We start from the raw sequence: 12,574 nt of genomic DNA, 5'->3' as shown, positions 1-12,574 counted from the left end.
AACCTTCATTTAGAGATGTTATGTTTGTGTGTGGATGTACATATGTAAATACTCTTGGCTATTTTATCATAAGTTGTTTTATTTTTGTGTTCTTGAATGCTGACTTTTTTTTGAACTAACTTGCAAGCTTACTTCCCTAAGGTTGGAATCTGGAAGCTCTGATACTCATTACAGTCCTGCTGCCAAAGTATGCTGTTTTTTGAATTAACTCAGACCTTATTCAAACATATGTGGCTAAAACTTGAGTGTTTTTACCAATAATAATAGAATCATTTAGGACAGAAAAGACATTAAGATCATCAAGTCTAACCATAAACCTAACACAGTCAACTGGGAACCTCCCCGGTTAGCCAGGCCTGCTGATAAATGATGGAAATGGCTTGGTGAGCATTTCCACCAGCTCCCTCAGTACCTTTGGGTGGATTCCATCCAGCCCCATAGACTTGTGTCTGTCTAAGTGGTGTAGGAGGTCGCTAACCATTTCCCCTTGGGTTATGGGGACTTCTGCTCCACATCCCTGTCTTCCAGCTCCGGGGCTGGGTACCCTGAGAACAATTGGTCTTACCATTAAAGACAGAGGCAAAGAAGGCATGAAGTACCTCAGCCTTTTCCTCATCCTTTGTCACAATGTTTTCCCCCCGCATCCAACAAGGGATAGAGATTCTCCTTAGCCCTTCTTTTGTTGCTAATGTATTTACAGAAACATTTTTAAATTGTCTTTTGCAGTAGTAGCCAGATTAAGTTTTAGTTGGACTTTGGCCCTTCTAAATTTCTCCCTGCATAACCTCACAACATCCTTGTAGTCCACCTGAATTGCCTGCCTCTTCTTCCAAAGGTCATAAACTCTCTTTTTTTCCCTGAATTCCAGCGAAAGCTCTCTGTTCAGCCAGGCCGGTCTCCTTCCCCACCAGCTCGTCTTTTGGCACATAGGTACGGACTGCAGCTGCACCTTTAAGACTTCCTTCTTGAAGAATGTCCAGCCTTCCTGCACTCTTTTGCCCTTCAGGACTGCTCCCAAGGGACTCTGTCAACCTGTCTCCTAAACAGGCCAAAGTCTGCCCTCTGTAAGACCAGGGTAGTGGTTCTGCTGACTTCCCTCCTTTTTTCTCCAAGAATCAAAAACTCTATCATTTTGTGATTGCTGTGCCCAAGAGAGCCTCCAACCATCACATCAACTACAAGTCATAGAATCAAAGAATGATGTGGGTTGGAAGGGACCTTAAAGATCATCTAGTTCCAACACCCCTGCTGCGGGCAGGGACACCCTCCACTAGACCAGGTTGCCCAAAGCCCCATCCAACCTGGTCTTAAACACTTCCACGGATGGGGCCTCCACAACCTCTCTAGGCAACCTGTTCCAGTGCCTCACCATCCTCACAGGGAAGAATTTCTTTCTAACATCTAATCTAAATCGACCCTCCTTCAGCTTAAACCCATTACCCCTTGTCCTGTCACTACACTCCCTGACAAACAGTCCCTCACCATCTTTCCTGTAGGCCCCCTTCAAGTACTGGTAAGCCGCAATTAGATCTCACTGGAACCTTCTTTTCTTCAGGCTGAACAACCCCAGCTCTCTCAGCCTGTCCTCATAGGAGAGGTGCTCCAGCCCCTCTGATCAAATTTGTGGCCCTCCTCTGGACTCTCTCCAACAGCTCCATGTCTGTCTTGTACTGGGGCCCCCATAGCTGGATGCAGTACTCCAGGTGGGGTCTCACCAGAGCGGAGTAGAGGGGCATTTCCATGTTGTAATTATTAGGAATTAGAGTATTTCAAATTAATCAGTGGAGTCTTGTGTTACATGTGCAAGATGGGCCATTTTGAGATGTGTTTTGGTTTTTGGGGGGGTTTTTTTGAGTAATCTTTGCAAGACTCTTGGCACTATATTTCATAGGAATCTACTGACCTTTATACAGAGAGCATTAATGTCTTGTATGTTCTGAACATAGTATAAATTTAATTTAAGCACTGGTAGATATAATAGACACACACATTTTTACAAAATTAGATCAGAATCTGATCAATGTCAGATCCAGATTTTAATTATGCAGCTGAGATATTGCAGATCATGTGTTGCAGTTCTTGCTGATCAAGTGAAATGGAGTAGTACCTTTAGAATCTGTCTGTAGGTGCAGGTTAATGAAATAAAGTGTGCATATACTCAGGATTTATACGTATTTGTGTACTTAACAGATGTTACTAGTCTGTAATTTTTACCATGACACAGCTAGGAAATAGCAATACTCTGTCTATGCCCATAGCCAACATCATCTAGCTATAGAGGAATAAAATTATTAACCTTTGTCTCTAGTGCAATTTAAGAATTAATTTGTTACTTATTCTGTGTTAAAACATGCCTTTTATGATAGTAAAACCAAAGATGAACCTAATTCAAATTAAACAGAATCTCAAAGGAAAATGTGACTCATCTATTGTGAACATTCAGAAATAGAGGTAAAAAGAAATATTTATGAATTCCAGTTCCAATTTAGCTTGTGATATTTAAAAAAAAAATCTAATACTGATCTTGAGTAATAAAGCTGTATGAATGTTTTATATTATAGCATCTGGTTTAAGAATTTTTATATACTTCTCTGTTAAATCTGAGATCCAAATGCAAACCCTCTAGTTTAGAGAGGCAACTGGCATCCAGAAATTCAGTATATGGGTTTAATGTTCCTGGTTGATGTTTTACTGTTTACCTCAGTGTAAGTCTTTTGACTTAGGAGTAATTATTATAATACACTGTAGTGCTTTATAAGTCCTATTAGAAATATTACCCATTTCCATGGTTTCAGAATAGAGTAAGTCTGTGAGTTTATGGAAGGAATTTACACTAAATTAACAGGCAGATAAGAGCATATGAGGACTCAAGACATTGCCTACAATGTATTTATTATAGTCATATACTGACCAAGCAGTTCAGAGCCTGAAATTTTAGCTAAATTAGTCTAATTTATCTTTGACTGTTGATAATTGTATTAGCTATACCAGATATTTTTAAGAAAGGTTAAATAGACCCAAAATGCCCATTAGATCATATCTACCATTCAGGACAAAATCCATTGCAAGCACAGACACTTAAAATCATGGGCATGAAATTAAATCAATTTCTGATTCCAACAGCTTCATCTAAAGCCAAATGGAGGTAAATGAAAAAAACAAAAGGTAAATTGCTCTATGTTTTGATTCGAAGGTTGTATGATAAGACTCAATGCTTCAGTCATTAGTTAAGGACATAATGCTCACTCTTGCAAGTATCCCTATTTAATTCAGTTTATATAAGTGAAAAATTATCCTTATGAGTAAAGATTTGTTCTGGATTGTTGCTCTTAGATTACAGTTTTCCGAATGCTATTTTGATGGCTAAAGGGAAACCTAGTAGCTAATTTTGTTCTCCACAACAAATATGTGAGGAGATGATCTGGGATGCAATGTCAGAGGCAGAAGTATGTCTCCACAGATAGGAGATAGGCAAGTTCTGTGATTACAAGCCAAGAAGGCCAAATGTGCTTGTTGCTGTGCAATGGAATAAAGCATAAAATATTCTGAGGAGAATCTATACAGGAAAAATTGTTATAATAGTTACTGTAATTTACCTTTGAACTGGAGGATATCTATGTCCACGAGAGGCAGTTTGCTTCAGTACTGTGAATAGCCATTTCAGAAGATGGAAGGACAATTAATTTCTTGGCTCTAATTCCATTCTAGATATTAGTAGGAACCAAAGTCATCCCAGCTGGAAAACTGTTTACTTCTCAGCACACCCAATGGCAAACAAGATAGACTCTACCCTTTATACTATCTGCTGAGTAGTAGCTCTAAAAGAAGGTGGTCCCTACCCATTTTCAGTCTCTTTTGCAAAAAGCTGTTACTCATCCTCTGCTGCCTGTGCACAACCGTAGTTCCAGGTCCAAGTGGGTACCTACTGTCATGACGGTCCTATCCTTAATTTTTGTTATCAATAGACAATATATTCAGGGACTGGAAATGATAGAAATGTGTAAGGAAAACACTTGCTAGCCCTGTTCTAGGCATTCAGTGAATTTCTGGAAGCATCCATTGATTCAGCTAACATAGCTTCCGAGGTTCACTTCATTTACACATCAGCCACTATCACATATGTGGGGAAGGCAGCCTTGAAAGTATTAGATATCTGTATATCAGGGCATCAATCCTCATCTGGTTTCATAACCAAAAATAATACAATTTTTCTACAGTAGGCTCATGCTTTTCCTCCCCTCTTCCACAACTATTTCTTCCCCTCAAGCTGTTGCCCCTTTCCTTTCCTTCCCTTCTGCCTTCCCAAGAATCTTGGAGAAAACAGTGTGCTGGGCTTTAATAACAAATCCTGGGATCAGGGTAGCCCAGCACTGACTCTCTGATGGCTTTCCAAGTAAAGTTGTGATACTGGGAACTATCTGGTGGTGATACTTTTCACAGACGTCTCATCCCTTTTGACATGCTGGTTATGCTATCCATACAGTCTGTCTTATGTAGGCCTCAAAAGTATCTGTCTTCATATTGTATAGGACCAGCCTTATTGGAATAGAGCTTTTAGTTCTGAACTGAGAAATGAAGTGTAAAAGGTGCGAAAAGCTTATGGATAGTAAAGAGAAGACAGCCTCAAGGACAAGTAAGTTTATTTCTGTGGAAACATTGTCAAACATGGCCTAAGTCTGCAGTGAGAAGCTAAGTAGTGAGAAAAACTGGAACTCACAGGTACAGATCAGAGGAGTGTGGAGAAAGATACCACCAAATAGGACAAATATTCCTACATATGTGGCCAAGAAATAAATGGGTTGAGATAAGGAAATACTTTCTTTCTCACAGAAGAGCTAGTTAGTGTTGTGAACTTAAGTGAACAGTATCTTTGGATCATAGAGGATGCCAAAATAAATATTTGAGAGCTGCTTATCTTTAATCTCATGCAAACAAATGAAAGACAGATCTGCTTTCCTTTTCTCAGGGCTGCAGACAGCAAAAATTGTCTCTGCTACCATGAAATATTTTGCAGTGGATCTTAAAAAAATACATAAATCAAACAGCTATCAACAAAATGTATACTTCCTTTCGCATACTCATTTGGGTTCTGCTTATTGACCATAGGACTGGTCCTGGATGATTTCTCCTGGATATTTAAGAAAGGGGCATGTACAGAATAGCCCACATAAGAATCTCTTAAATGGCCCTTAGTTCAGCTTAGAAAAAGGCCTTCCCCTGGAGGCCTTGTCAGACCTAAGGGTTGAATTATGACTTCTGGGATTTTCCTGATGCTGTAGTAACTTTGTTTCTTATTTCAGGAGATCTGCACCACCACATTTCTTGGCAGGTTCCCATAAAAGTTGCAGATTTGAGTTGCTGCCCCAAAAAGCTAGTTGTGGACCTTTATAGAGCCAGATCACTTTAATATTTTTTTTTTTAACATGGATTTAACCTGATTCTCCTTACCTGTGACAAAAAGAGGAGAAGAAAAGGTTTTCTAAAGAAATATCCCAGGAGATACCTTCTTATTGCTGCTGTGGTATTTCCCAGTGGCAAAATTGGGCTCCTAGTCACATTTCCTATTTCTATTAAGAAGGACTGGCTTGTTGGCCCAAAGTACTGCCCTCAAGGCGCCTGAGGAACCGCCTTATGCTGCATCACACACACACGGGTTTCTTAGTACTAAATCTGTGGAGTGGTTTGCTCTTGGTGTTTGCCGGAGGCCTGCACAGTCATGTAAGGCAATGTGTTTTGTGGCCTGGGGATGATCTAGCTTGAGCCCAGCTCCTCTTTTTTGCAAACATATTGCCTGTGAACACAACGCTTTAGCACAAACCACACTTTAAGCCACAGTTTCACCTCTTCAGGCCAACTGGTATATACCAAAACTGAACCAGTTAAACAATGTGAAAAATGAATGACTTAGAGCCTGAGTTCAAAGTCAGGACAGAATTGTCATGAAATATTAATACAGACAGAAAATCAGAGAAGAAATGGTGGTGTGGGTAGCACTGTAGTTGTGACAGACACATTCTTTATATTCTTATATTTATGCTTTGAATTATTATGTAAATAAGCATATTTACATCTGTGTAGTTGATTTGGTATATTACCAAAGACTGTGAAACTAAAAGGCTGCCAATTATAGCTATAAAAAGTTGCAGCAGAATGAAAACATTAGTGCTTAGGAGATTTCATAACTGTCTGTTTCCCTTCCATAGCTATTTTCTGCTGGAAAAATCACAGGCACCAGGGTAGCTGAGCTGAAGGGAAAGTATATCCTGCTGCATAAGACTGTGATAAGGTACAATATTCTTTTTTTAGACTTTGTTTAAGTAGCCAAAGCATTACATATGTAAAGTAATTTTCTGCTGATGCTGATTAATTATCATTTAAGACTTTCTTACAGTGATTATTCATGAAGAGGAAGCAAGAATGCAAGGTTGAAAAACATTATTTAATAGGAAGATTCAAGGTAATTTGGGATATTCAAATACTTGTTTGAATAACATCTTTGGTTTTAATATAAGCATAATAATAATGGAAATGGAGGGAAGCACAGACTGCAAGAGACAATATACAAGTTTAAAATAAAGATACATTTGAAGATCATGTAGCCAGAATTATAACATATGAAAAAACTCTGACCTGCTGAGCTAACATCATAGAGAGCAACTGAAAAAGTTAAAGGCTCATTTCTAACAAGGAAAATGAGACTCTGTCACATCTAAATAAGTGTGAATTTTGCCCTCTGAGAATATTCACAGTCGCATTAGACACGACTGGTAGTAAATTTAAAAGATTTAACCATAAGTTTCAAAGTATAATCAAACTCAGAAGTTAGGTGTAGTAGTTGTGAGTCTGCCCTGCTCCAGAACTTTCTGGAGGAGAGAGAAGAGGAGAGGTCATACTCATAGACCAAGGACAGGTTTGAGCAGGGCATGTGTGAGTAGAAGAAAAAGAAGATGGAGGGACAAAGTGGGATGAGATAGTACAGTTGTACTAGGTGAACAGTGTGTCACAGAACAGAGCAGTCCTATTGCAAATATTGCAATACTACGTTAGTATTGGTGACTAATAATTTTGATATTACTTATGCTACACTCATAATTATCAGTAAAATCAGCATCATGATACTCCCGTTATATTTCTGCAATACGTATCATAATATCCACCACATTAACAAAATTTTAGCCCAATTTCCCTGACAGTCCACATCAAAACCTTTATGGCAATTCTGCTTGTCAGAGAACCATGGCTATTCTGTCATTGAAGCTAAGGCCTAAATTAAGGATTGTAAAACTAATTCAATTCATACCTGCTTACTTGGGTTATGCTGGGATTTGATGTACCTCCTGGCAATCTGAATAGCAGTAAGTTTTAAGTAATGTAAAGGAATTTGAAAAGGGGTTTCCAAAAACCTGAAAATACAGTTTTTCTTCAGGTTAGCTGAGTCTTCTAGTTTTGTCTTAATAAAATGGGGAGTTAGAATATGTCTCTGACTCTGTAAAAAGCAATCTGACTTTGTTCAGATTACTGCAACGCAAATATTTTTGGGAAGCAAAATTAAAAACAGCACTCCTAAACCAGTTCAACTCCCTAGAAAGGGCAAGAATCATAGAATCATAGAATGTCCTCAGTTGGAAGGGACCCATAAGGATCGAGTCCAACTCCTGGCTCCACACAGGACCAGCCGAATCAGAGCATATGATTGAGAGCGTTATCCAGACGCTTTTTGAACTCAGTCAAGCTCGGTGCTGTGACCACTTCCCTGGGGAGCCTGTTCCAGTGCCCGACCACCCTCTCAGTGAAGAACCTTTTCCTAATATCCAACCTAAACCTCCCCCATCACAGCTTCATTCCATTCCCTCGGGTTCTATCACTGGTCACCAGAGGGAGGAGATCAGCGCCTGCCCCTTCGCTCCACCTCGTGAGGAAGTTGTAGGCCATGATGAGGTCTCCCCTCAGTCTCCTCTTCTCTAGGCTGAACTAACCAAGGGACTTCAGCCTCTCCTCGTATGTCTTCCCCTCTAGACCCTTCACCATCTTGGTTTTCCTCCTTTGGACACTCTCCAATAGTTTTATGTCCTTTTTGTACTGTGGCGCCCAAAACTGCACGCAGTACTCAAGGTGAGGCTGCACCAGCGCAGTGTAGAGTGGGACAATCACTTCCCTAGACCGGCTAGCAATGCTGTGCTTGATGCACCCCAGGATACAGTTGGCCTTCCCAGCAGCCTGGGCACACTGTTGACTCATAGTCAACTTGCTGTCGACCAAGACCCCCAAGTCCCTTTCAGCATGGCTGGTCTCCAGCGTCTCATCGCCCAGTCTGTATGTATAGCCGGAGTTGCCCCTTCCCAGGTGCAGAATCCAGCACTTGCCCTTGTTAAACCTCATGCGGCTGGTGATTGCCCAGTTCTCCAATCTGTCCAGATCTCTCTGCAAGGCCTCTCCACCCTCAATGGAATCAACATCCCAATTTGGTGTCATCTGCAAACTCGCTCATGACACCACCTAGTCCTACATCCAAATCATTTATGAAAGCATTAAAGAGAACTGGCCCTAAAATGGAGCCTTGGGGAACCCCACTAGTGACTGGCCACCAGCCTGATGTAACCCCATTGACCATAACTCTTTGGGCCCGACCCGTCAGCCAGTTGCTCACCCATCGCACTATGCTTTTGTCAAGCTGTATGCTGGACATTTTGTCCAGAAGGATACTGCGAGAGACAGTATCGAAAGCCTTACTGAAATCTCAAAAAATGACATCAGCTGGCTTCCCTTGGTCAACTAGATGGGTGACCTTGTCATAAAAGGAAACTAAGTTTGTTAGACAGGCCCTTCCTCTCATGAACCCATGTTGGCTGTGACCAATGACTGTGTTGTCCTTCAGGTGTTTTTCAATAACTCCCAGCATAATTTTCTCCCATCATTTTACCAGGCACTGAAGCGAGACTGACAGGCCTGTAGTTACCAGGGTCTTCTTTCTTGCCCTTCTTGAAGATTGGAACAATGTTTGCCAGCTTCCAGTCAACTGGGACCTCTCCGGATTCCCAAGACCATTGAAAAATAATTGAGATAGGTCTCGCAATGACATCAGCCAGCTCTCTGAGCACCCTGGGATGAATCCCATCTGGCCCCATGGACTTGTATGCATCCAGGTGGAGCAGCAAGTGCCACACAAGTTCGGGGTTAGCTGGGAGTTTATCGTTACCACAGTCACAGTCCTCCAGCTTGGGGCAACTGGGGTCCCAGAGCCTGTCATCAGTGTTGAAGACAGAGACAAAGAAGGCATTAAACGTCTCTGCTTTATCTATGTCCCCGTAGTAAGGTGACCATTCTTGTCGAGTAACGAGCCAATATTCTCTCTGGTCCTCCTTTTGTTATTAACATACTTAAAAAAGCCCTTTTTATTGTTGCCCTAAGCATTTTCTTAATGCTCAGAACTCAACATATTATGTGGGTTTTGTACTAGTTGATTGAGAAAGTTTCTACCACACTGCTGTTCACTGAGGTGAAGTAGAAATCCGCTAGCTGCTGAACTTGACTTTTAGCCAGTGTGAGTTTGAAACCAGTCTTTGGTGGAAAAAATACAAGCATATTATTACATATTTTATGTATTTATATAGAACCTTTTATGTAAAGACAATTCCTTTGTATGTATAAGTGGAATATGGCCTGAACGAAACCAGGACTCAGCTGTCTTTTCTGTCACACATAAAACTACCGTAAACACCATGCACCAAAAGCATGAAAATGTCAGATGGTTGATTACATCTCTCATTCTTCCCATAGTTGTCACAGGAGTATGAAATTGCCATACTTCTGTAAGAAAGTTGATCAGAGAGAATCACGTCACATTCTTTACTTAGATTCTTTACTGTTAGAGTGGTGGGGCACTGGAACAGGTTGCCCAGAGAGGTTGTGGAGGCCCCATCCCTGGAAGTGTTTAAGACCAGGTTGGATGAGGCTTTGGGCAACCTGGTCTAGTGGAGGGTGTCCCTGCCCGCAGCAGGGGGGTTGGAACTAGATGATCTTTGAAGTCTCTTCCAACCCTAACCATTCTATGTAGTCCGTTGTCAAAGCAAAATGCCAATGTGTGAACAAGTACTAACTACCCCAGACAGATTTCTCTTACTGCTAAAAGAAAGCAAAGGAGATCAATTACCAAAAACTGATCATGGTCTCTGGTATATTTTAAGGACTTTTCAGACATCAAAAGTGGGATTCATTTGCCCATGTGTTAACATCAGGAGACATGCACATCTGAACTAGGTATCTAGAGTCCCTTAACAGTCAATAGAACAGAATAGGGACCACACACTTCCTCCTTATATGGACACCTGCAAGTGTCTGGTTTTCGCCGTTGGCTATAAAGAGAGTCCTGATGTTCAGTATGTCTGTATACTCTTCCTGCCATTCACAGAATCAATACCACTTTTTAATTTTTAGTTCTTCACCCTTGTGTGTGCAGTGCAGTTCTGTGTATCAAGAACTTTTTTCACTTATTACAGTTGAATTTAATCTCTTTCCTAATTAACTCTCATCTGTCCCAGTGCTGTTACAATGCCATGCGGAAACAAATGACACCAGATGAAGTCTTCAAGCTGTGTGCGTTCTTCTTTCCTTTAGATGCATACGAAAATTTCAAGTAGAAAGTCTTATGCATCTTAAGTAGTGTAGATGCCTGGGACAGCTATGCCAAATGATTGCAATTGATCCCTCTGGTACACCATACAAATTTGTCTAATATGATGAATGCAACTAGTATGTATGCAGATAATTTCCAAGGCTGTTGCTAGAGTACACAGAGTTACAAGCGTATAGTGTAGTCCTTTTGTTTAGTGGTAAATAGTCCTTTATTTCTTGGTTTCAGTTTTGCACAATTTGGCATTCTGGAAAGCTGAGACTTGTCACCTGGCACATAACATCTTTGATACATTTCTTCAAAGTGTTATGTTATTTTGAATTTATGTTTGCTGCACAGCTGAAATTCTGGGAACAGGCTGTCATCTCATTCGGGTGCTGTCTCACCCAACCACTTTGCAGTGAGGTTGCACATAAAGCTGATGTACCTGAGCTCAAATTTGGCCCCTGAAAACCCATTTGGTCACACAATCATGTGGCCAAATTGTAAATTTTTATTATCTCAATTTAGTAATCTAATATGAATATTCTGATACACCAAGCTATAAGAAAGTCAGGTAATAATGATAGTTCATTGGCAGTTTGGGAATCTTACCTTCTTAAGCATGTTAAATTATTAATCACTGCACAAATTCAATAGCTGCCACATCAGACTTGGAAAGCCTACTTTTGTACTTAAGTGTTTCTAGATATGTACATTGTGTAGATATCCAGTTATTTCTTCATTATCTTCAATTAAATTTAAATGTTCACATGAAAAAATATTGTTGGCAACTATAGGGAGCAAGATCTGGTCTAGATTCAACACTCAGATCTTGTTTCTATTTTTATCTTTTTATTATCTTGAAAAAATCGATACTAAGAATTTTGTTTTTATGAAAGAACTTATGTTTTTATGTAATTTTATGTAAAATTTATCTTTTATGTAAGAATTATGTTTGAAATGAATGTGTATTACTGCAACCAATTACATTTTCTCCTAAAATAGCATACATTCTGTTGGACTTAAAGAAGATCTAAATATTTTATAGGATCTTGTGTCGATAAGTCAATTTATTTTTCCCTTAAAAGGTTACAATTGAAATACCTCACATATGAAGTTATTTTTTTGTGATAAAGGCACACTCTTGTTTCCTGTTGAAGTCTGTGGTTTTCGTATTTTCTAGTTTGAAAAAGGAAGTGGTTATTCAATAGAAATGTTACTCAAAACAAAACTTTTCTTGTTATATTATTTCAGCTATGTTTATGCTGTATAGTCAGTTGTATATTTTGTGTTTTCATAGTTACCATCTCAACTCTATTCTTCAGTGTCATATGTAATTTTGTTTTTGTTGCTAAGCCATAAATGTCATCTTTGAGCTAAAATTTATGTATAGGTTTTCTCAATAGGGGAGATTCTAAATTCCTTTGTTCTAAAAAATATTAAATTGCATTATATTTTTAATTAATAAAAGGCAAGTGATAGAGTTCTTTATTCTTCCACATCATTTGTGAATAATTTTAGTATACCATTATTCAAAACTTATAATGTAGTAATATTGAGAAGACATACACAATGATTTCTACAGCATAAAGAATAGGTTTATATGTTGAGCATCGTATATGAATTTTCGTACTGTAGTTCCCTTTAATACTTTTCCATAGTAATCAAAGTATTTTACTAACAGATTTTAAAATCTGTTATTCAGCTATCACCACATAGGTTCCTAAGTATATTATGAATATCAGTCTCCATACATTGACAGAATATTACAGTTTGTTGTTTCTGTGAAGCTAGACTTCAATGATACAAGTTACATCAGATAATTGATCATGTCTACAGGCCTTATAATAAGCTTCCACAGAAGTCCACAAATGTATTTGCAGCTTGTGTATCGTTAGAGGAGTTACCTCAGATACTGGTAATACTACAACAGTAGCAATGTGCAGTTCAGCACTGGGTAGG

The 12,574-nt window shown here is 39.4% G+C and overlaps 1 protein-coding gene across 5 annotated transcripts in view; it reads left to right on the top strand.

Annotated features, from left to right (window-relative positions):
* The window catches only part of CCDC146 (coiled-coil domain containing 146), an 84,073-nt gene that overhangs the window by 35,347 nt on the left and 36,152 nt on the right, over positions 1 to 12,574 (top strand). For 2 of the 5 annotated variants that reach the window (XM_054817496.1, XM_054817486.1), the window contains exon 3: positions 6,204 to 6,286. The exons of 2 other annotated variants lie outside the window; for them this stretch is intronic. In XM_054817496.1, coding sequence (XP_054673471.1) covers positions 6,204 to 6,286 — 83 coding nt within the window. Of the gene's footprint in view, positions 1 to 6,203; positions 6,287 to 6,379; positions 6,458 to 12,574 lie in introns of all 5 variants that reach the window. One more of the 5 variants, XM_054817517.1, reaches the window with a different exon arrangement.

This window comes from Grus americana, chromosome 1, assembly GCF_028858705.1.
Source record: "Grus americana isolate bGruAme1 chromosome 1, bGruAme1.mat, whole genome shotgun sequence".
NCBI lineage: Eukaryota > Metazoa > Chordata > Aves > Gruiformes > Gruidae > Grus > Grus americana.
The sequence above is the reverse complement of the archived record's forward strand: the minus strand, read 5'-3'. Positions and strand labels throughout refer to the sequence as shown.